Source organism: Xyrauchen texanus, chromosome 33 (assembly GCF_025860055.1).
Source record: "Xyrauchen texanus isolate HMW12.3.18 chromosome 33, RBS_HiC_50CHRs, whole genome shotgun sequence".
Lineage (NCBI taxonomy): Eukaryota > Metazoa > Chordata > Actinopteri > Cypriniformes > Catostomidae > Xyrauchen > Xyrauchen texanus.
Genome location: NC_068308.1, coordinates 16,864,423 through 16,885,694, shown reverse-complemented (window position 1 = coordinate 16,885,694; position 21,272 = coordinate 16,864,423). Strand labels below are relative to the sequence as shown.

General features: G+C 38.7%; 1 protein-coding gene across 3 annotated transcripts in view; it reads right to left on the bottom strand.

Moving 5' to 3' along the window:
• Positions 1-21,272, bottom strand: part of LOC127626840 (plexin domain-containing protein 1-like) — an 81,479-nt gene that overhangs the window by 14,823 nt on the left and 45,384 nt on the right. For 2 of the 3 annotated variants that reach the window (XM_052102919.1, XM_052102922.1), the window contains exons 3-11: positions 17,935-18,101; positions 10,616-10,759; positions 10,352-10,421; positions 9,654-9,776; positions 8,728-8,846; positions 8,390-8,489; positions 7,724-7,822; positions 7,483-7,564; positions 6,907-6,967 (exon numbers count right to left, since the gene is read on the bottom strand). In XM_052102919.1, coding sequence (XP_051958879.1) covers positions 6,907-6,967; positions 7,483-7,564; positions 7,724-7,822; positions 8,390-8,489; positions 8,728-8,846; positions 9,654-9,776; positions 10,352-10,421; positions 10,616-10,759; positions 17,935-18,101 — 965 coding nt within the window. The remainder of the gene's footprint in view (positions 1-6,906; positions 6,968-7,482; positions 7,565-7,723; positions 7,823-8,389; positions 8,490-8,727; positions 8,847-9,653; positions 9,777-10,351; positions 10,422-10,615; positions 10,760-17,934; positions 18,102-21,272) is intronic. The other variant, XM_052102920.1, reaches the window with a different exon arrangement.

The window sequence follows — 21,272 nt, the reverse complement described above, 5'->3', positions numbered from 1 at the left end:
ATTAACTAAAGTCTGTTGGCGGGGCCGGCACCTAGCTATTGGCAGGTGGGATCCTTCCGGAAGGACTGTGAATGTTTTTATGTTCATATGTGTTTTTATTATGGAAAATAATTGTGAATTTCATTTAACTTAATTTCATTATTTTAATGTAACAAATTATATATGTTTTTTTGTTATTTATTTCACACACACACACACACACACAGTTGTGTTTCCATGTTTTATGGGGACTTTCCATAGACATAATGGTTTTTATACTGTACAAACTTTATATTCTATCCCCTAAACCTAACCCTACCCCTAAACCTAACCCTCACAGAAAACTTTCTGCATTTTTACATTTTCAAAAAACATAATTTAGTATGATTTATAAGCTGTTTTCCTCATGGGGACCGACAAAATGTCCCCACAAGGTCAAAAATTTTGGGTTTTACTATCCTTATGGGGACATTTGGTCCCCACAAAGTGATAAATACACGCTCACACACACACACACACACACACACACACACACACACACACACACACACACACACACACACACAAACCACATGCACCATTTAGTGACTGTTTGGCTAAAATAAAAATAAACAAAATTAGTTTAAGACTTAAGGCTTAATTAACCTCAGGTGTGCTTTTTGTGGGAGATTCGACAATTACATTGATAAACAGTTAAAAAGACACATATATTATAAAATAAACAAATAACATTTATTTTTTATCTTAAACAGCAATAGTCATGTAACTTACGGGTTACTATTCTAGAGAATTATATTAATTTAAATATATAAAAACATATATTTAATAAAAATACACGTGAATGTATTGTATAAATGTGTGTGTGTGTATAAATATATACACAGTATATATATATATATATATATATAAATAATGGTAAATTGTATTACATTTAATTTTTTTTAAACAAGAATATTATATAATCTTACTTGACTAAAGCGTGTGTTTGATGACATTGCGGGGAATTCCAAATAAATAAAATGTGTCAAGTGAAGTGAACTTCAACAGATATCCCGTGCTCAGTGAAAAGGGAGCAGTTAACATGTTAATTTGCATGTGAGGAACCTTGGTGTCATTATAGATTCTGACTTGGGCTTAGTCCGACAAATTCAGCAGTGAAAAATATTTTCTATCAGTCACAAATGATTTCCAAATTTAAATCAGCTTTATCTTTTCAAGACCTGGAGACTGTTATTCATGCTTTTATCACCTGTCGATTGGATTATTGTAATTCTCTTTATTTTGGTCTTCCTCAATCCTCTCTTTTCCATCTTCAACTAGTTCAAAATGCTGCAGCCAGATTTTTGACATCATCTAAAAAAAGGGATCATATTACACCAATCCTGGCCTCTCTGCACTGGCTTCCTGTTTATTTTAGGATTCAATTTAAAATACTGTTGTTTGTTTTTAAAGGGGTCATTACATGAGAAACCAAATTTGCCTTGATCTTTGGTATATAAGAGGTCTTTGTATCATTAAAACGTCCTGCAAGTTTATTATTTTAAGACGTCCTCCCCATTCTAAACGAATCATTTATTTAATCAAGCTCAAAATACAGCTTGTTCTGGATTCATGGTTAGAAGTGACGTGTCGGTTAGAAGTGACGTAACAGCGTTTGCATATGACCGCCTCCAGCACAAGATAACTACGCTTTAAGCGCAAGACTACGCTCATTTCAGTATCGCCGTCGCCTCACAAGTGTTCAGTCGATGGACAGCGAGCTCTGACAGAGACTACTTGTGCACAGGAAAATTACGATGCCACACAGATGTGCTGTTCCTGGCTGTGGTCAAACAAAACCTCTGAATAAGCTGCCGAAAGATCCAGACGCCAGGGAAAAATGGATGCAGTTTATTTTTTGCGGATCTGACCCAGTCACGGCAGTGTTAACTTAAGCGTTTGTTCTGTACATTTTAAGGATGACTGTTTTGAGAACAAATCTCAATATGATGCTGGCTTTGCCAGAAAACTGTTGCTCAAAGATAAGTCCGTGCCGACTATTCTGGGAACAACGACGACGCAAACTGTAAGTAATCTATTTTAAACTTTAAACTACTTTTTAAAGCGCAATTTCATTCATTATGAATAATCACATTGTTTTTACTTAGTTTACTTGCATATTGTTCTGGCTGGGGCGTCAATAATTGATACATAGGCACTGACGTTAGCCAATCATAACAGTGGGCGTTAACACTGAAGTCTTAAATGGAAAACGCCCCCAAAACAGACTGTTTGAATCAGAGGATGAGAAACAGGGTGGGAAAAGGTCATAAATCACTAGATTTTAAAAGTTTTTCTTAAAAAAAAATATATTAATACTATAATTGCACCTAAGGGAACATAATAATACAATAAAAAAAAAAACATGTCATGACCCCTTTAAAGCTCTTAATAACAAGGCCCCATCATATATTAGAGATTTAATACAGCCATATTTACCAACCAGGTCTTTAAGATCTGCAGACAAAATTTTAATCCATATTCCTCGATCACGTTGTATACGCAAGGGTGATAGAGCATTTGCAGTTGCTGCCCCTAGGCTATGGAATCAGCTACCACTTGACATTAGACAAGCTTCATCGCTGTCTATTTTTAAACTTCGGCTTAAAACGCACTTATATTCTCTAGCGTTTTGCAGTATTAAATAAGATTGTCTTGCCATTTTTATTTTTATTTTTTAAATGACGTTTTGTTTTAATATTTTGTAGATTCATCTGTACATGACGTGTTTCTTTTATTTTAATGTATTATAGATTCATCTGTACAGCACTTCGGTCAGCTTTGCTGTGTTTGAGTGTGCTATAGAAATACATTTTACTTACTTACTTACTTACTAACCAGAAACTTTGATCATGATTTATAAATCTGCAATACATTTAATGGCATCTATGCTTATATTATTTTATTTGTTTCCCTGTCTCAACCTCTGGACTCCTATCCTGAGGTCACCAGAACCGGCTGGATCCAGCACCATTCCTGCTTCATGTTGGACTCCACTGCTATGAGTCGCTGAATGATGATGACTAAATGCAGCCGGTGCCAACCAAACATCACTTCAGTCTATTATGATGGACTTCAGAGGATGAACTGATGCCAAATCCAACCAAAAGAAATGGGATACTTCATATGCCATTGTCTGAACCTTGGATTTAGGATGAACCACACCGAACCTCACCAAAATTACCGTCCAGGTTGAACTGCGTTTCACATCCCTGATCTCTGCCTGCATCACCTCGGTCTATTGATGGACTACTCTCTTGAAATGGAATGCTTAGACTAACTACTGCCAACAAAAGCCTTCATCAGCCAATTAACAAGGACAATCATCTATGTGAACTTCTGCAGTTAATCCAGGATGGACTTCAAAGACATTGGTCATTAATCTTATAGTTCAAACTAAATCAATGTTTAATCACTGACCCTTAACACTTACTTAGTTTAATCATTTTAAACCATGACTTTAACTATACATAAGTAATATTTACATTATATTCATGATGTTAGCCAGAGGGGAACTGGCCCCCACAGTGAGTCTGGTTTCTCCCAAGGTTCTTTTTACTCCATTAATCAAAATCTTATGGAGTTTTGTGTTCCTTGCCACAGTCGCTTTCAGCTTGCTCACTGGGATTAGTAATACAATTATTATTTAATTACTTATTTTTAAACACGATTAACAATTGTATTTTAACTAATTACACAATGATGATTCATCGACATTATAGACATTACAGTTTTATCGTCTGTTAATGCCTGATATTCTGTAAAGCTGCTTTGAAACGATGTGTGTTGTGAAAGGCGCTATACAAATAAAATTGACTTGACTTGGGACAGGGGAGCAGCCTCTGTGGTTATGAGCACAGGCAGTGACTGGGGAACAGCCTCAGTGGCTGTGAGCACAGGCAGTGACTGGGGAATAGCTTCCTCAGCTGTGAGCATTGGCAGTGACAGGGGAACAGCACCGAGGCAGGCGTGGGTTCTGGCTCGTTGACCGGGGCAGGTGTGGGTGCTGGTTTGTTGACCGGGGCAAGCATGGGCGATGGCAGCAGCAGAGGAACAGGAGAGTTGCCTGTTTTGAGGTCTAATCCAATCCTTCCAGTGATGGATGTATTCCAAAAATTCCCAGAATCAGAGGGTCCCCAGCCCTTCCATCTCCCATGTGCAAAGAGGATCATTAAGGCATACCAATTATTTAGGCCTCGGTGCAACCCAACTCATCTGCCACAAACAAAAACTTGGAGGCGAAGTCTGTAACATCGCCCTCTCCTTCCTGGAGAAAGCAGAGTGGGGTGATCTGGGCCAACCGCTGGTTGAAGATGTCCTACAGAGAGGGGCCAGCATCGGAAGGTGTGCGGAGCTGCTGTACAGTGGAGGTGAACTCAGCGAGCTGTGAAGCCATCATCTCCAGAACCCAGTTTGATCCTGCTGACGTCCCATCAAAGCTCCCTGCTGAGAGAGGGTGAAGCAAAGAGTGGATTCCTCCACTGGGCCCATACTTGGCTGTATTGTTCTGTCAGAGCGAAAGCGAGACAAAGGATCCAAAAGCAGAGGAACAGTTCAAAGGATTTATTCACAATAAATGTCAACATAAACTGTGCTGGTGAAGTATAAGATTCCCAGCACTGGCTGCAGTAGCGAGGGGTGTGCTGCACTGTGTTTGCGTAAAGGGTAGATAGAAAGAGTGTATTCGTAGACAGGTGTATGCGTTGTGGAAGTCAGGAGCTGATCCATAGGAAGTGTCCATTGAAGCATAGTGAGGTGCAGAGAACAAAGCCTTGGCAATTAGGAGGCAGTCATATTCCTGACATGCAAGCAGAGACGAGGAATCCTCCACTGGCGATTCAGAACAGACATACAGCAAGCTGGAAGGTAACCACACGCCCGAAACGCAGACAGAGACAGGTAACCAAACAGATACATGAGCACCAGCTAGACAAAGATAGCAAGATTAGTTGCTTGACATCACACAACAATGCTCAAAACTCAGTCAACACTGAGCAACATTAAACATTCAACGTCTAACTACATTTAACAATACAGCAAAGGATTTGACCCACCAGGGGATTATTATAGGCATGAACAAACAAGGGGCAGGTGCCAATTGAAGCTGAAAGTTGGCATGCTCAGCGTTCTCATGGAAACAATCAGGGTGCCCATGGAAACGCTGATTTCGCATGCCAGCAGCACCTGAAAAACATGAGGGCAAAAACGTCAACATGCTTGGAATAAAACCACAGTCCTTGTCCATCTCTTGGAACGATGATGCCATAGTCCTTGTCAAAAAAATCCCAACCTTACCAGGTGACAGGAGCGTGACATCACTGGAGAGAGCATGACGGTAACTCACACACTGCGGTAATCAACAACCTGACAGATACGCTTATACAAAGAATATACATGAAGCACGAGACAGACAGGGGATGATAATGCCATGGTCCTGTCAGACAGAAACCCAATCCCGGCGTCCCAATGCAAATCACTGGAAAGTGATGTTAAATTCCTGATGTTGGAGCCCATCTATCCATCTTATAAAGTTGACCACATTTATGTCCACATCAGCGATTAAGAAAAGTATCTTGTTAAGGCTTTATTTAAAAAAAAATTTTTTTTTAATGCTCATAAAGTTTTAAATGCTCCTTATAGTATTCATCTATTCAGAATATTCCACCTTATGTAAAACAAAGGGAAAAAAAATGCTCTTCTTCTTTAAAATGTGCTACCTCTGGTAAGGCGTTATATAAATCTAACATTATTATTATTTAACTAAATAATGTTGTCTTATCGTATAAATTCCTGATAGACTTATGAGAATTTCACCTGTTTGTAAGCTATATTGATTTTATTTTCTGTTAATTTAATGTTTACATTTTTTATTATTATTCACTGCAAAATCTGTTCTTGACATTTTACATTTTACTTGAAACCTCCTGCTTCCAGAATAATGTTGTTATACATGCACAGACAAACAAAAATTCTGTTTCATGCAGATATTAATATTAGAAATAGCAGGAGAAACCACAGTTAACAAGATATTCCACAGTTAATGTAGCCGACAAATTCAGCTTAAAAAAAGAATATTTCGAATATAGAATCTTTTAAAATAATTGTTGTATAATAATAATTAAAATAATAATATTAATTATTATTATTAGGCTATTATTATGAAAAGCCATATTTTATGAATAGAAACTATAAATGTAAGAGTAATATTTAAAAATGGACATTTGTTTTATTTTGACGCACTTCCGAGTTAAGCCCCGCCCACACCCATTTCTATCCGAATGCAGAGACAGATACAGATAATTTTGTTATATGAACAGATACATATACAAATACAGATAATGGCTTCACTGCACACCCCTATTATTTACAGTGGGCTACAGTGGCACCCAAACATTAATACAAAAATGTCAGCACAGTAAATGTCAAGCCATTTCATGACGTCTTTAAGCAAGACACTTGACAACAGGTTGCTTGGGGGGGTGCTATGGATTTAAGCAACTTCTGTTTCTGTTCTGTCTCTTGTTGATTTTTTATGTGTTAATGCAAAGCTTCACCATCCTAAACTCGCAATTTAACAACAGATCCAAAATTCTCTATTTTAATCTACCCTTTTGGAAAGTCCCTAATTTTTCCAAGAAATCTAAAACTTTTACTTGGTATAGCAGTAATAGTATAATATGGGTGCTTCTTTAACTTCAGGCACTTTAAGAACTTTAGACTTCAAAAAAGTAAAGTCTTGTTAAAACATGTTTCACACTCTAGCCAGTTTTTTTTTTGGGACAAGGATAAAACAATTAATATGGTAACAGGCATTTGAAAAGCACAAAAAATACATTTGAATTTGAAGGAACAACCAATTGTGCACATTTGGAGATTGATTTCACTTACCTCCTCAGAGCAACTGTAGTCCAGCCATTCCTGCCTGTATCTGTCTATACCATCTGAACATCTGAGTGATTACATACACCACACACACACACACACACACACACACACACACACACACACACACACACACACACACACACACACACACACGTTGTGTTTCCATGTTTTATGGGGACTTTCCATAGACATAATGGTTTTTATACTGTACAAACTTTATATTCTATCCCCTAAACCTAACCCTACCCCTAAACCTAACCCTCACAGAAAACTTTCTGCATTTTTACATTTTCAGAAAACATAATTTAGTATGATTTATAAGCTGTTTTCCTCATGGGGACCGACAAAATGTCCCCACAAGGTCAAAAATTTCGGGTTTTCCTATCCTTATGGGGACATTTGTTCCCCACAAAGTGATAAATACACGCTCACACATACACACACACACACACACACACACACACACACACACACACACACACACACACACACACACAAACTGTCAGAAGACAAATGGCTTAGTATATTAAGCTTGAATTCAGTGGAGACACACAGCAGACTCTCAGTTAATGCCTGTACCTTTGTAGAGTATTGCACCACCCACAGCCTGTTGTTACGTTAGACTGGATACATTGTCCACAGGTAGTGTGCTGGAGGCAGGCTAGAGACAGATATTCCAGCATAAAACAGGATATAATGTCTAATGTCAGGGGGCAAATCTTCATTTACAAGTGGTCAAATTTATGAATATTTAGTTTTAAAGTGAGCCATTTTGTGATTGACGTAGAGGAGAGAAACACGAGAAGTCATTGGTACTCACTAGGTAAGGGGCTAAACTCAAATGCTGATCTACTGACGATCTTTGTTGTGTCAATTTCCACCCGATGGTATTCGTAAATAGTCCTTCGCCTATTATCTGCTGATGATACATCAATATATTGTTGATCATAAGGGTAACTGTGTAAATGTACTGTAAATTAAAACATTGAAAGAACAGTTCACCCATTAATGTAAATTCTGTCATTACTTATCGTCATGTCATTCCAAACCTGCTTGCTGTTGTTTTCCAAAAGGATAATTTTTAAAGACTCTTCACAGTTCATAGTGACCAGTGGCTGTCGAGCTCCAAAAATAACAAACAAAGCTGTGATGAACTAAATTCCAAAACTTTTGAAAACATATGATAGGTTTCTGTGAGGAACAGACCTAAATTCATAATGTTTGGTTACGACACAGCATTTTTTAACCTGGTACAATATCAACTTTTGTCTTTTTCTCACAAAAAGCTATCGTGTGGCAAAAGAAGAAATGGGATGTCATATAAATCATATGGACTACTTTTTGGAGCTTCAAAATGTTAAACTGTTGTGTCCCACAGAAAAAATAGAAAAAACAGCATACCTGTTTGGAACAACATGTGGGCGAGTAAATATTGTCAGAATTTTCACTTATGGGGGAACTATCACTTTAACACTCCCAAACTGACCTGGAGACTGTGGAGAAGAGAGAGAAGCCATAAAGGCATCAGACAGTCCCACTTTTACTGGGTGCTCTGTAGAGTTGATTTTCTCCACAAGCACCGGAACCTGTTAAGAAATGCCAAAAATTGGAAATTAGATACTATCAAAACCATGTTTTTGCTTCTTTGTGAATTTGATATGCATTAGCCAAGGTTTGTGCAAAATGTATTTTGATGACAGCAACTTCGACTGATTATCCAAGTAATACATTCAACATTTTCAACAGTTGGCTACATAACAACTTTTGTGAATTCATATTATCTCGGTTAAGCTGAGCCAAAGAAAACAGTTGGAGTCGACTCACGTCTTTGTAGCCAAAGACAATGGTCCCGTTACGATGGAGAACAGCTTGGAATGTGAAAGCTCCTTCCATCTCTCGATCTTTCAGCCTCACCTTGTCCCACTGCACCACGAACACATCACCTGTGGCACCAAAAGTCAGAGGTCAATAGTTAGGTTAAAGCTCAAATAGACATGCAGGGCTGCAAATATTCACTAGTGATAGGAAAGCACATACTTCAGTCAGACTATATTGGTACAAACTAGCATAGAAGTTGTACTCATTGCCTGAGTTTGACTGAAAAAGTTAATAGAGAACCAATCTGTTGGTGGTTCTGGTGCCCTAGGCAAGATATACGAGATAGCAAGTACACTTGCTAAATGGAGATTAACATGTGTACTGGATAAAATAAAACCTGCAATATAGGAATATAGAAAATTGCAATTTTCTTTTCTTTTTGGGAAACAATGAAGCTTGAACACTGTTCCGGATTTTTCGAGCCCAATTTAACCCCTGGTTGTGCGCAACAATAACCAAAAAAGCATGGATGGATGCACAGTCCTAATCCTGAATACTATGGACCTTATTCAGAGTAGCAACAAATTACATTTTTGACAGGAATAAAAACAAGGCTGTGATGGACAGACATACAGTTTCTTCATGGGTTGCACTTTTGTTTAAATTGGCACTGATCATTCAGCTGACAAAACTTAAAAAAATAATCTAACCAAAAGAAATTTAGTAGATAAAAAACTAGAGTTGTGAAAATTAGATGATATAGGAACTTTATACACTGCATGATGTGGTATACACTGCAAGTTTCCAATTCAGTATAAATAAAATAAATAAAGTAAAATCCTGACTAATTCTAAATAATATGTGTAATATTATGATACGATAATATGTGAATTGTGATGCAGCCATACATATTTCTATTAAAAAGGACTCACCATTGTCCAGATACCGTACAGTGGAGTTTTTAGAAAAACTGGGGTCAAAGTTTGCCATGAGTGGAGCAATATACTGGGTCGCCGTCAGCATTCGATGTGTGATCTCTCCAGTGAAAATAAACCCTATAAAAAAGTTTGAGTTGAAAGGGAAGAAAATGTTTTTCATAAAAGATCCTTGTTTTGATTCCATAAATTACAGCCTTTGGCATTACTGTTAATTAAGATCATTTTGAGCTTTTAAGATTCTATTGTTGTGTTCCAGAATGGAACAAATCTCTTTCCATTTTAATATTATGACAATAGTTTTATGGAAATGAATTAAAGTAGAATAGTGCTACAGTGAGTCTGGGGTTAATGTGGAAACAGACAAATTGACTCTGTAAAATCATCCCATAGGCGAAGGGAAATATGAATTTTTCATTAACCGAAGCTTCCTCCTCATTCCACTCCATTTATCTGAGACTAATTTGGGAAGGGGTCATTAAGTAGCCCATTATTAACTTACCTTTAGTGAAATGAGCTAAATATCAAAAAGGAAGAAACTGACCCCATCTTAAATAAGACACAGGAACTTACAGAGGCATAGTGGATCTTTTGTCGGTTATATTATCAGTTGTGTTTGTGTGATCTAAATGCTCTAAAATGCTTTAAATGGCCTGGAATAAAAGGTAGAGGTGAAATGCATCTATGTACAATACCTCCAGTTGCTATGGTGATTTGTCTCACTTGATGTCCATAGAATGGAAAGTCAAAGGTTAGTGCCACCCGCTAGTGAGGGGACCGGGAGTACAAAAAGTGGAGGAGAGAGAGAGAAAAATAGGAAATGTAGGCAGAGATGTAACAACATAATTACATGCTTGAATAAGATGTGTGTTTTAACTGTGCCCATGTGGGCCATGTGAATATATATGTAAGAGCACAAGAATGTAGAATATATATATTTAATTGCGTGGTTGTCTCACCGATGCTTGTCGGTGTGTGTTGGACAAAATACCATGCACTCTGACAGGTCCTTGATGGACCGAATCAAGATCGACCCAGAGCTGCTGCGTTCGTTTGTCACCAGGACCAAAACTATGCCAGGAGTAGTACTTCTGAGAGTCCTCCTGAGAGACAGAAAAAGAGAATATTAGCATAATATGCCAATAATAACATGCAAAAAGGCAGATTATAGGATAATTAAAGGGATAGTACACCCCAAAAGGAAAATTCTGTCATTATTAACTCATTCTCATACTGTTATTCTTTTAGTATTTTTTATATAGCTAGGCCAAACTATAAAATGTGAGATAATTAAATTATTATTATTTAATTATAATTATTAACTGATAATCTTCCACTTCAGTGAGCTGTTCACTCATCATTTACATGTTCTTACCTTCATATCTTTCCAGACGTGTATGATTTTCTTTATTCTGCTGAATACAAACTAAGATTTTTGGAAGAATATTTCAGCTCTGTAGGTCCATACAATGCAAGTGAATGGAAAAAACTTAATCCATAAAACCCAGTGGTTTAATCCATGTCTTCTGAAGGCATCCAGTCAGTTTTGGGTGAGAACAGACCAAAAAAATAAATCCTTTTTCACTATACCTGTTGCCATTGCTTTATCCTTGGGACAATCAATATTTCAAGCTCGATTACACTTCCTAATGCTTGAAAAATGTGCAGAGCACTAGATGGTGCTAAAAAATTTAATCGAGCTTGAAAACATGATCATCAAGGAGACTGCTGATATGAAGATTTTCTATGTAAAAGGAGTTACATTCTGGTCTATTCTCACCCAAACGCTCTTTGATCTCTTCAAAAGAAATGCATTAAACCACTGGAGTCATATGGATCACTTTTATGCTGCCTTTATGTGCATTTTGGAACTTCACAATTTTGGTCAACATTCACTTGCATTGTATGAACCTACAGAGCTGAAATATTCTTCTAAAAAAATTGAGGGTGGCATGAGGGTGAGAAAATGATGAGACAATTTTCGTTTTTTTTGGGTGAACTGTTGCTTTAAATTTCAGACTTTTATTCATACAAAGCTTGAAATGCAGTGCACAATTTGTATGGGCTACTTTTCTGGTGCTTTCATAGTGCCTTTTTGGGGATTGACAGCTGTGGTTACAATAAAATGTTTTGTATGGAAAACAGCTGTGAAAAATCAAATTTTATGTTCCAACAAACAGGATTAGCTAGTGTAGGAGGGAATAAAAACACAACATCAAATCGCTATGAATATACACACATATGGAATTTATTTGACTTTATGCATAAGACGCTTCAGTGAACTATGGTAAACTCTGTCTGTACCAGTTCATTATTCGTAATTACTCTTAGTTCAAAACACGATGAACGGTTTACCTCAGAGACAAACAGGGAGACCACTGCAGGTAAACCAAAGAAATATTAGAGCTGAGGCTCTCAGTATTGTATTATGCATCTTGAGGCCTTCCCACATGTGTGTGTTTGAGCACATGTGTGTGCTTAAAGGACCTCGCAGTCCCAGTTCTTTGTCACATTATTAATGAATCCTCCTGCTCAAGGTGACGGAGAAGGATGAAAGCAGTATATATAAAAGGTGCAGGAAGCAGAGGAAAATGGAGCAGTTAAAAGCAGTGCACTCTCTCTCTCTCTTTTCGCAGCACAGCTCCACAAAACTGCCTGCAACCCAGATTATCTACCCAAAGACCAGCCTGTATTTCTGGGGGAAACATCCATCAGCATACACTCTCATTTCTCCAACAAAGAAGACCTCTGCCTGATTACTCCTGCTTATGGTTAAAAAAAATTCTGGACATACCAAATAATCTCCAATAAAAGAAACACAGAAATGCTAGTCATAGGGTTGGTCAAGAAAAAATCCCCATTTGGACCAGCCTTAGCTGGTTTGTACATCTTAGCTGTTTAAAGCTAATTTCCAAGCTTTTCCAAGCTTGGAAAAATGTAAAGATTCACTAAAACATTTTAGATCCTGCAAGAACTCTAAAGGTCATCAATGGTTCCTTTAGTAATCCCGTAATAAGGGCAAGGTTTTGGGCCTCTTAAGATATACACAGATGAGCCAAAATATAGACCACTTACAGGTGAAGTAAATAATGATGATAATTTCAAAACAAGGCCACGTTTCAAGGGCTGGTTAGATTAGCTGGTAAGGGAAAAATCAGTTATTGTAGTAAATTTGTAGAGCGCAGGAGAAATGGCCAGGAGTAAAGACTTGAGTGACTTTTACATGGGAACATTTTTTATGGCCAGATGACAGGGTCAGAGCATCTCTGAAATGGCAAGGCTTCTGGGTTGCTACCAACAGAGTTTTCCAAGGAGGGACAAACCACAAACCAGTGACAGGGTGATGGGGCTCAAGGCTCGTCGATGTACGAGGGCAACAAAAGATTATCCTGTCTGATCTGAACTGACAGAAGGTCTACTGTGGCTATTGTGTACATGTGCACCATTTATCTGGAGAAGTGATGGCATCAGGATGCACTGTGGGAAGATGACAATCCGGTTGAGGGAGTATGATACTCTAAAATGTTCTGCTGGGAAACCCAGGGTCTGGCATTTCATGTGGACATCAGTTTGACATGTGCCACCTACCTAAACATTGTTGCAGACCAGGTACACCTTTCATGGCAGTGATGTTCCCCTTATGGCAGTGGCCTCTTTCAGCAGGATAATGCGCCCTGCCACACTGCAGGGCGCATTATCGGGAATTGTTCGGGAATGGTTTGAGGAACACGATGAAGAGTTCAAGGTGTTGCCCTGGCCTCCTAATTTCACAGATCTCAATCTGATTGAGCATCTGTGGGATGTGTTGGACCAACAAGTCCGATCCATGGCGGCTCCACCTAACAGCTTACAGGACTTGAAGGATCTGCTACAGAAGTATGTTTCTCAGAGAACTTAATGGGTACCTTCCGAGGGTTCCACCCCAAATGATACCTAAAGAATCCACTTTGGTCTTACATCCACACCAGCTGAAAAGTGCCCAAAAGTGACCAGGCTGAGAGGTCACATAAAGACCAGCCAATCAGCTTATGCTGGTTTAAGATTTTTTTTTTCAGCAGGGAACACAAACTCAAACAGACCCCCACAGTCTCTCACACACTTAGAGGAGCATTGTAATCTGGCAAGACTAGCAGGAAATCTGTTTTTAATTTGTACTGAGGGGAGGGAAGCGTAACAATTGATTTGATCAAAACTATTCTTACATGCACATATTAAATATCAAGCCCTCAAGACCACTGTTGTGAAAAAAAAAATATTTAGCTTTTTCATTACAAATTATATTAGCATAACATTTTGAACGAAAGGATGAGTAACATTTTTATGTTTTTCAGAATTTATGACAGCATGCACTGGAACTCAAAACCTGATAATCCATGTTATCCAGCATGATTTGAGAATGTTCTTAAGAGCATCTTGTGTTCATCAATGGAAGCAAGCACATCTGACATTTTGTGTCACAGTACTCTATGGGGTTTTGTCTGAGAGGACCGTGGCATCATCATCCCATGTCTGTCTTGTGTTTCGTTGTCTGTCTTTTGTGTGAGCGCACAGTATCGGTTGTATTCCCTGCCGTGCGCTCTTCGGTCTGTCTTCTTTCATGTCTGGAGAATGGTGTCTGGGTCCTGACTTCCTGTCTGGTTCGGTCATGCTCCATGTGTCTGTCTGTTATTGATGTGGGTGCATCGTGTTTATGTCATCTTGGTAGCACGCACTCTTGTCAATAGTTTATGTCTGTCTCTCATGAACACAGGTGCGCCTCATTTCATGCTGCACACCCAAGTTGCAACTGTCTTGACGTTGTGCTGAGGTTCAGTCACTTCGGTCTAAGATTTGGGGTTTGTGTGTGGTCGAACTCTCACACAGGTATTTCTGTCTTGTTTTTGTAGATTGCATGGCGTATGCCTCGCTCAGATTTAGTTTATTGTGAGAATGCATTGCTCCGCTTTCGCTCGTCTTGGCTGTCAGTTGGCATGGGTGTATATTGCCTTATTGTCTTGGCGATGTGCGATCATCTTGTGAGCACGTGGATTTATTTTGTTTGCTGAATCGCTGTGTGTCTCTCTGTCATACGTCACACCCCACCTCTTTGTGTGCCCATTATTAGTTTATTAGTCACAACTACCCTGTCTTGTTAACCTATTGTTTCTTCTCCCTAATTTAGTCTCCTCATGTTTGCTATCCAGTGACAGTTTGTCTAGTTTCCAGTCATGTTTTCCAGTCGGTCCTGTGTATTTGTTTGTTTATTCCAGTCAGTCTGTCAGTCGGTCTAGTTTCCTGTCCTGTTCATCTCTACCCATTCCAGTTGTTCCCGTTTCCACTGAAACAGTGCTAGATTACCTTTTCCCCCTACGGGGTAGTTTATATTTTTCCCCCTTGTGGGAGTTTTGATTTGTTTTGCCATTTTTGTGTTAATACATCATTTGTTTTTTTAAACTCTGTGCTTGGATCCTGAGGCTCTCTGTTCCTGACACATTGTACAAAAGGACTTAACATGGACAGTTTCACAAATGTACTTATTTAATTAGTGACCTAGAAATACTAAAACTTTGTTTATTTTTCTAGGTTAAAATTAGATTTTGAATCTGTTTTTCAATGTGGTCTCAGACTTTTGGACCCAACTTTATATACACAAACTTGCACCGACAAACACTCTGGAGAGGATCTGCTTGTCCTGCATGGGACATTTATTCCCTCCCGTGATCTCATAAATTCATGCTGGTTTATCCTGTAGATGAGTAATTCCTCCATTGACCGTATGACCCAACAATCACATCATCAGAGGAGATGTGTTTCGTAACCTGTTGCAAGGACATTAAGCGATCTCATATGTATCATTAGTAAAAATGTTAAATCGAACCTTTCAGGTAAACAATATAATTAATTGCATGCTGGCAGTAAAGACATGAGGGGTTTTAAATTACCAAGGAAAAAAACATCACTTACCGAGTAATTAATGTCAATGACGCATTTAAGAAGGCTTGAATGTTAATGAATGAGTTGTTAAAGTGACTTTAAGATAATTCTTAAGGCTAGCGACCATTAATGCCATGGCCAACGAGCCATTGTCCATGCCTGCCAAGGTCAACGAGCCAGTTCCTGAAGCCTCGTTTGTCCCAGAGCCAGCACTTGAAGCCTCATCCATCCCAGAACCAGGGCCTGAAGCCTCGGCCATCCCAGTGCTAGCATCCTCACAGACACAAAGGCTTTTCTCCCGTCACTACCAGTGCCCAAGACCACGGAGGTCATTCCCCTTTTACTGCCTGTGCTCACAGCCACTGTTCTCCTGTCCCTCCCAGTGCTCACGACCAAGGAGACCATTCCCCAGTCTCTGCCAGTGTTCATGGCAATGGAGGGCATTCCCCTGTTGCGGCCAGTGCCCGCCCCTGAGCCATTCCCTCCTGTACCATGTCCACCAGACCTGCCCCTTTCCTTAAGTTCCCTCCCTGGTTTTCCTCCCTTTCTGTTATGTTTTCTGTTAGCGTTCCTTTTGTCTGTCTTGTGTATTGTTTGATGTTCCCATTTTGGGACACAAGGAGGCATCCCTTGGGGGGATGGGGGGTGTTAAGGTCACAGTCCTATCTGTTTGTCTGGGGTTTTGTCTGACATGACCGTGGCATCATTGTCCAATGTCTGTCTTGTGTTTCTTTGTCTGTCTTTTGTGTGAGCGCATGGTTTTGGTTGTATACCCTGCCATGTGCTCTTCGGTCTGTCTTTTTTCATGTATGGAGTATGGTGTCTGGGTCCTGACTTCCTGTCTGGTTCAGTTTCAGTCCATATCAGGATCCAGACACTCATGCTCAGTGTGTTTGTCTGTTATTGACGTGGGTGCATTGTGCTTCTGTCATCTTAGTAGCATGCACTCGAGTAAATAGTTTACATTTATGTTCCCCTTTATCCAAAGCGACTTACAGAGCCCTTATTACAGGGACAATCCCCCCAGAGCAACCTGGTGTTAAGTGCTTGCTCAAGAACACAATGGTGGTGGCTATGGGGATCGAACCGACAACCTTCTGCTTAACAGTTTAGTGCTTTAGCCCACTATGCCACCACCACAGTTTATGTCTGTCTCTCGCGAACACCGGTGCACCTCATGTCACGGTCCCGTAGGACTGCGTGCCCGAGTCTCGACTGTCTTCACATTGTGCTGAGGTTCGGTCACTTCGGTCTAAGATATGGGGTTTGTGTGTGGCCGAACTCCCACACAGGTTTTTCTGTCTTGTTTTTGTAGATTGCATGGCGTATGCCTCGCTAAGATTTAGTTTATTGTGAGAATGCATTGCTCCGCTTTCACTCGCTATTCTCCCTAATTTAGTCTCCTCATGTTTGCTATCCAGTGACAGTTTGTCTAGTTTCCAGTCATGTTTTCCAGTCGGTCCTGTGTATTTGTTTGTTTATTCCAGTCAGTCTGTAGGTTGGTCTAGTTTTCTGTCCTGTTCATCCCTACCCATTCCAGTTGTTCCCGTTCCCACTGACTGCTGCCCCAGTGCTAGATTACCTTTTCCCCTATGGGGTTTATGTTTGTTTTCCCCCTTTGTGGGAGTTTTGATTTGTTTTTGCCCTTTTTGTGTTAATACATCATTTGTTTTTTTAAACTCTGTGCTTGGATCCTGAGGCTCTCTGTTCCTGACACTTTGTACAAAAGGAATTAACATGGACAGTTTCACAAATTTGCTTATTTAATTAGTGACCTAGAAATACTAAAACTTTGTTTATTTTTCTAGGTTAAAATTAGATTTTGAATCCCAGTTATTCAATGTGGTCTCAGACTTTTGGACCCAAGTTTATATACACAAACTTGCACCGACAAACACTCTGGAGAGTTGCCGGAGGATCTGCTTGTCCTGCATGGGACATTTATTCCCTCCCGTGATCTCATAAATTCATGCTGGTTTATCCTGTAGATGAGTAAATCCTTCATTGACCGTATGACCCAACAATCACATCATCAGAGGAGATGACGTGTTTTGCAACCTGTTGCCAGGACATTAAGCGATCTCATATGTATCATTAGACATTTTTTTAAATCGAACCTTTCAGGTAAACAATATAATTAATTGCATGCTGGCAGTAAAGACATGAGGGGTTTTAAATTACCAAGGAAAAAAACATCACTTGCTGAGTAATTAATGTCAATGACGCATTTAAGAAGGCTTGAATGTTAATGAATGAGTTGTTAAAGTGACTTTAAGATAATTCACATGGAACAAATCCAAGGAAAAAAACGTACAGAAAACGGAAGAGAGACAGGACAAAAGTAGGAGCTACAGTATTAACTCACCACCACTCTTGTCATGTTGTCAGGGAGTGTGTCAATAGACAGGCCATTGGACGTCTCTTGTCCAGTTCTGTTCTGAGTGTGTCTACTGGGATCCTGTTGGCCTCTCCTTGTTCTTCGGATGTCTGATGGAGCTCCATCAGCCTGTGCTGTCTGCCCATGTAGTATACCTGACAGAGAAACAAAGCAAATGACATGCCATTTTAGCAAAGATATGCATGTGGTGTGCAGACAGAGTCAAGTAGTTATTAGTTAAAAATTAAAGCTCTGTCATCAATTACTTACCCTGATGTTGTTCTAAACCTTTATGACTTTCTTTTTTTCATGGAACACAAAAGGACAAGGTAGGCAGAATGTTCGTGCTGATCTTTTTGATAGAATTAAGATGAATGGGGACAGAAGTTCCAAAAATTACAAAAAAGCAAAATGAAAGAATCATGAAAGTTGTAGTCATATTTTCCATATTCAAAACTGGTGTGTTACGATCGAATATGGTATGCAGCAAGCAGTGATGGATGTTATTGGAGTTTTGAGAGTTGCAATAGCAATTTGGGCTGTTTCTCACTCAAATCTATTGTATTGCTTCTAGGAATTTCATGATTATTACATTTGAACAATTAATTGTCATAAAAATAATTGTGATTATGATGATTAATTGTCTGTTTTAGGGCTTGCATGATTATGACGATTAATTACATCTTTTAGGGCTTTCACAACTATGATGACTAGTTGTAATACAAATGTGTTTCATACACCTTATGAAGTACAAGGATATTAGTCCAATTTAAATATGAATATTTTGGAATAATATCCTCGTGGGACAGTCTAAGGAGTCACTTAATGATTATGGGTTAAACTTCTGACTTAATGAGTCATCTGACCAAACACCAAGGCATAGATTTCCGTTAACTGCTTCTATGGGCACAGTGCCAACAAAAGTGCCTCTGGTAAGCAAATTCTTCAAATGTTTAAATGAAACCTATGTCAGTTATTTTGGTTATTTTGAATAACTTTTCACAGTAGGAAATCTGTGGGTCATTTGCTTCATTTTAATCAAAATTTTGTTACATTTATGTTTGTTAACACTATATAATAAGGTGCTATACATTTACATTTTCACAATGGCTACGTATCGTTCCCATTATTTTGCGGCACCTGGCCTTTTTATTGCGACAACATTCAATTCAAACTTCAAATGGACATTCAAACGGACACAACTTGGGAAAATATGTTTTCTTTTGCCATGGGGCTGTAGATGTGGGAGCACCACCTCTTGAAAATGGTGCATGGAACTGCCGTTTAACATTAAGCCAAAAAGTAAATGTAGCCTTTTCTTTTTCACAATGTCTTCCATCCTGTGCTTGAGTGGAACATGATCCATCAGCAGCACTGGTGCAGCCGCACTTTGGTCAGAGTGGAAGGAATGCAATTAAAGTATTTACATTCCAGTATAAAGTGATTAAAATTGGAGTACTCCACATATCTTACTGCAATTATAATTACTCTGATTATTAGCATAATTGCAATATTCAGTTTACATGAGCTGTAGTTTAATCACATTATTGCCTTAATCGCATTATAATCGCATTATGATGGTGCATGTAAATATAGCCATTGATAATAAATGAGTTCATCCAAAAGATGAAAAAATTTTGCTTTCAGAGGCTTTATATGGAGTTAGGATGAATATAAGGTGCATTTCAAACTGTTCTTGGACCAGTGCAGACAGACAGCACTGGAGGTTTAGTCATTCACTAAATAGGTGCATCCTATCCCATCGTTCCTTTGCAGCTAAGTGTATTCATTCCTAGAAATCTGACCAAAAGTTCCGTTTCAGGCTGCAAATCATTTTTGAACCACTCAACATGTTTGCAGACATGGGACAGTGATAATCAGTTCATAGATTCAGAATTTTATAATAATTTTCTTTTTTTTATGTGATTGGCAGTGATTTGATGATGCTGGCCATTACATTTAATCAGAATTATATATAAATGTTTTTAAGAAAATCAGCTGTAATGTCAATAACATCTCAAAAACATGAATAACAAACATTCCTGGAGTGAAAGAATTTTATTATATACTCCTGAGACCATTCCTGGGTCTCAGGAGTATATAATAAAATAGAGATATATGATTTCCTTTAAGGCTTTAAAAAACATATGAATGACATGAAAAATTATATTGAAAAAATCGCTGTGCTTTTCTGCATAGCGCTGCCCCATTCAGCACATTTTGTGGCCCATTCTGCATAACTCGGCAGCTCATTTCAGCTTAGTTCCAGTTCTCCCGATGGCCAGTCCGCCCCTGATCAGCCACAAAGTGCGTTCGCCAACCGGGAAAATGCCCAGTATGCCAGATTACCAATCCAGCCCTGGACAGGCCCATATTTCACAGAGGGCTCCTCTGTGTCAATGTGTCAAATTTACACTCTGTGGATGAACCCACAATGACAAAGAAAATTTGCCACTACACAATCATTAAATGAAAGTGAATCGGAGCACATTATTAATTAATAATAATATTTATTAGCTACGTTCATCAAAACGTTGATTTCGATTTTTGCAGGGGTTTGGCATGAACCTCCGTAATGGTGCGTACTTCACCTCATTAAAAGTGGTTAATCTTCACGTGCTCTTTGGGAGCTGTTCTCAGTGCGATCCTTAATTAGTTTATGGCATGTTTAACAGTATCCGAGAGCTTTAAAATGGCCCATGTATTATAAAGATATCCAGTGAAGACAATGGACTCAGGATTTAACAGGATCAACAACTGTAATGGGCGAAGTAATTCAATTACACTCATAGAGTGGGAGAGGAGATGCTCAATCAATTCCAGCTCACTTTCTTCTCTCTCAGCACCCACAAGTTACCCAAAGTTCTCTACAGGTGTATGAATATCAAAATAAAAGCCTTCACATGTGAACATTTTTAAATAAATAAATCAGATTCACATTTGGACTGTAAAATGCAACCTGGTCTCATAGTGAAAATGTGACTATATGCATTTTTGCAAAACTTGTTATACAGGTCTCACTGTTCAATTCCCTGCAGTTTCCAGGTGAAATTAACACCAGGAGGCGCTACAACAACTGTGTGTTTAATCCACTTTCGTTTTATTCACTTTTACTGAAATCATGACTTCAATGGCTGATAATGACTTTATAAACACTTATTTTTCTCTCTATTACTCAGACTATAGCTATGTTATGATAGTGAGACACCTTTACTCTAATGCATCTTTTGAAAAATTATACATTTTAACGCTTGTATAACAGATCCACCTACATATATATACACTTTTTCCAATATGATTACCTTGCACGGTAGCACACCTCATAG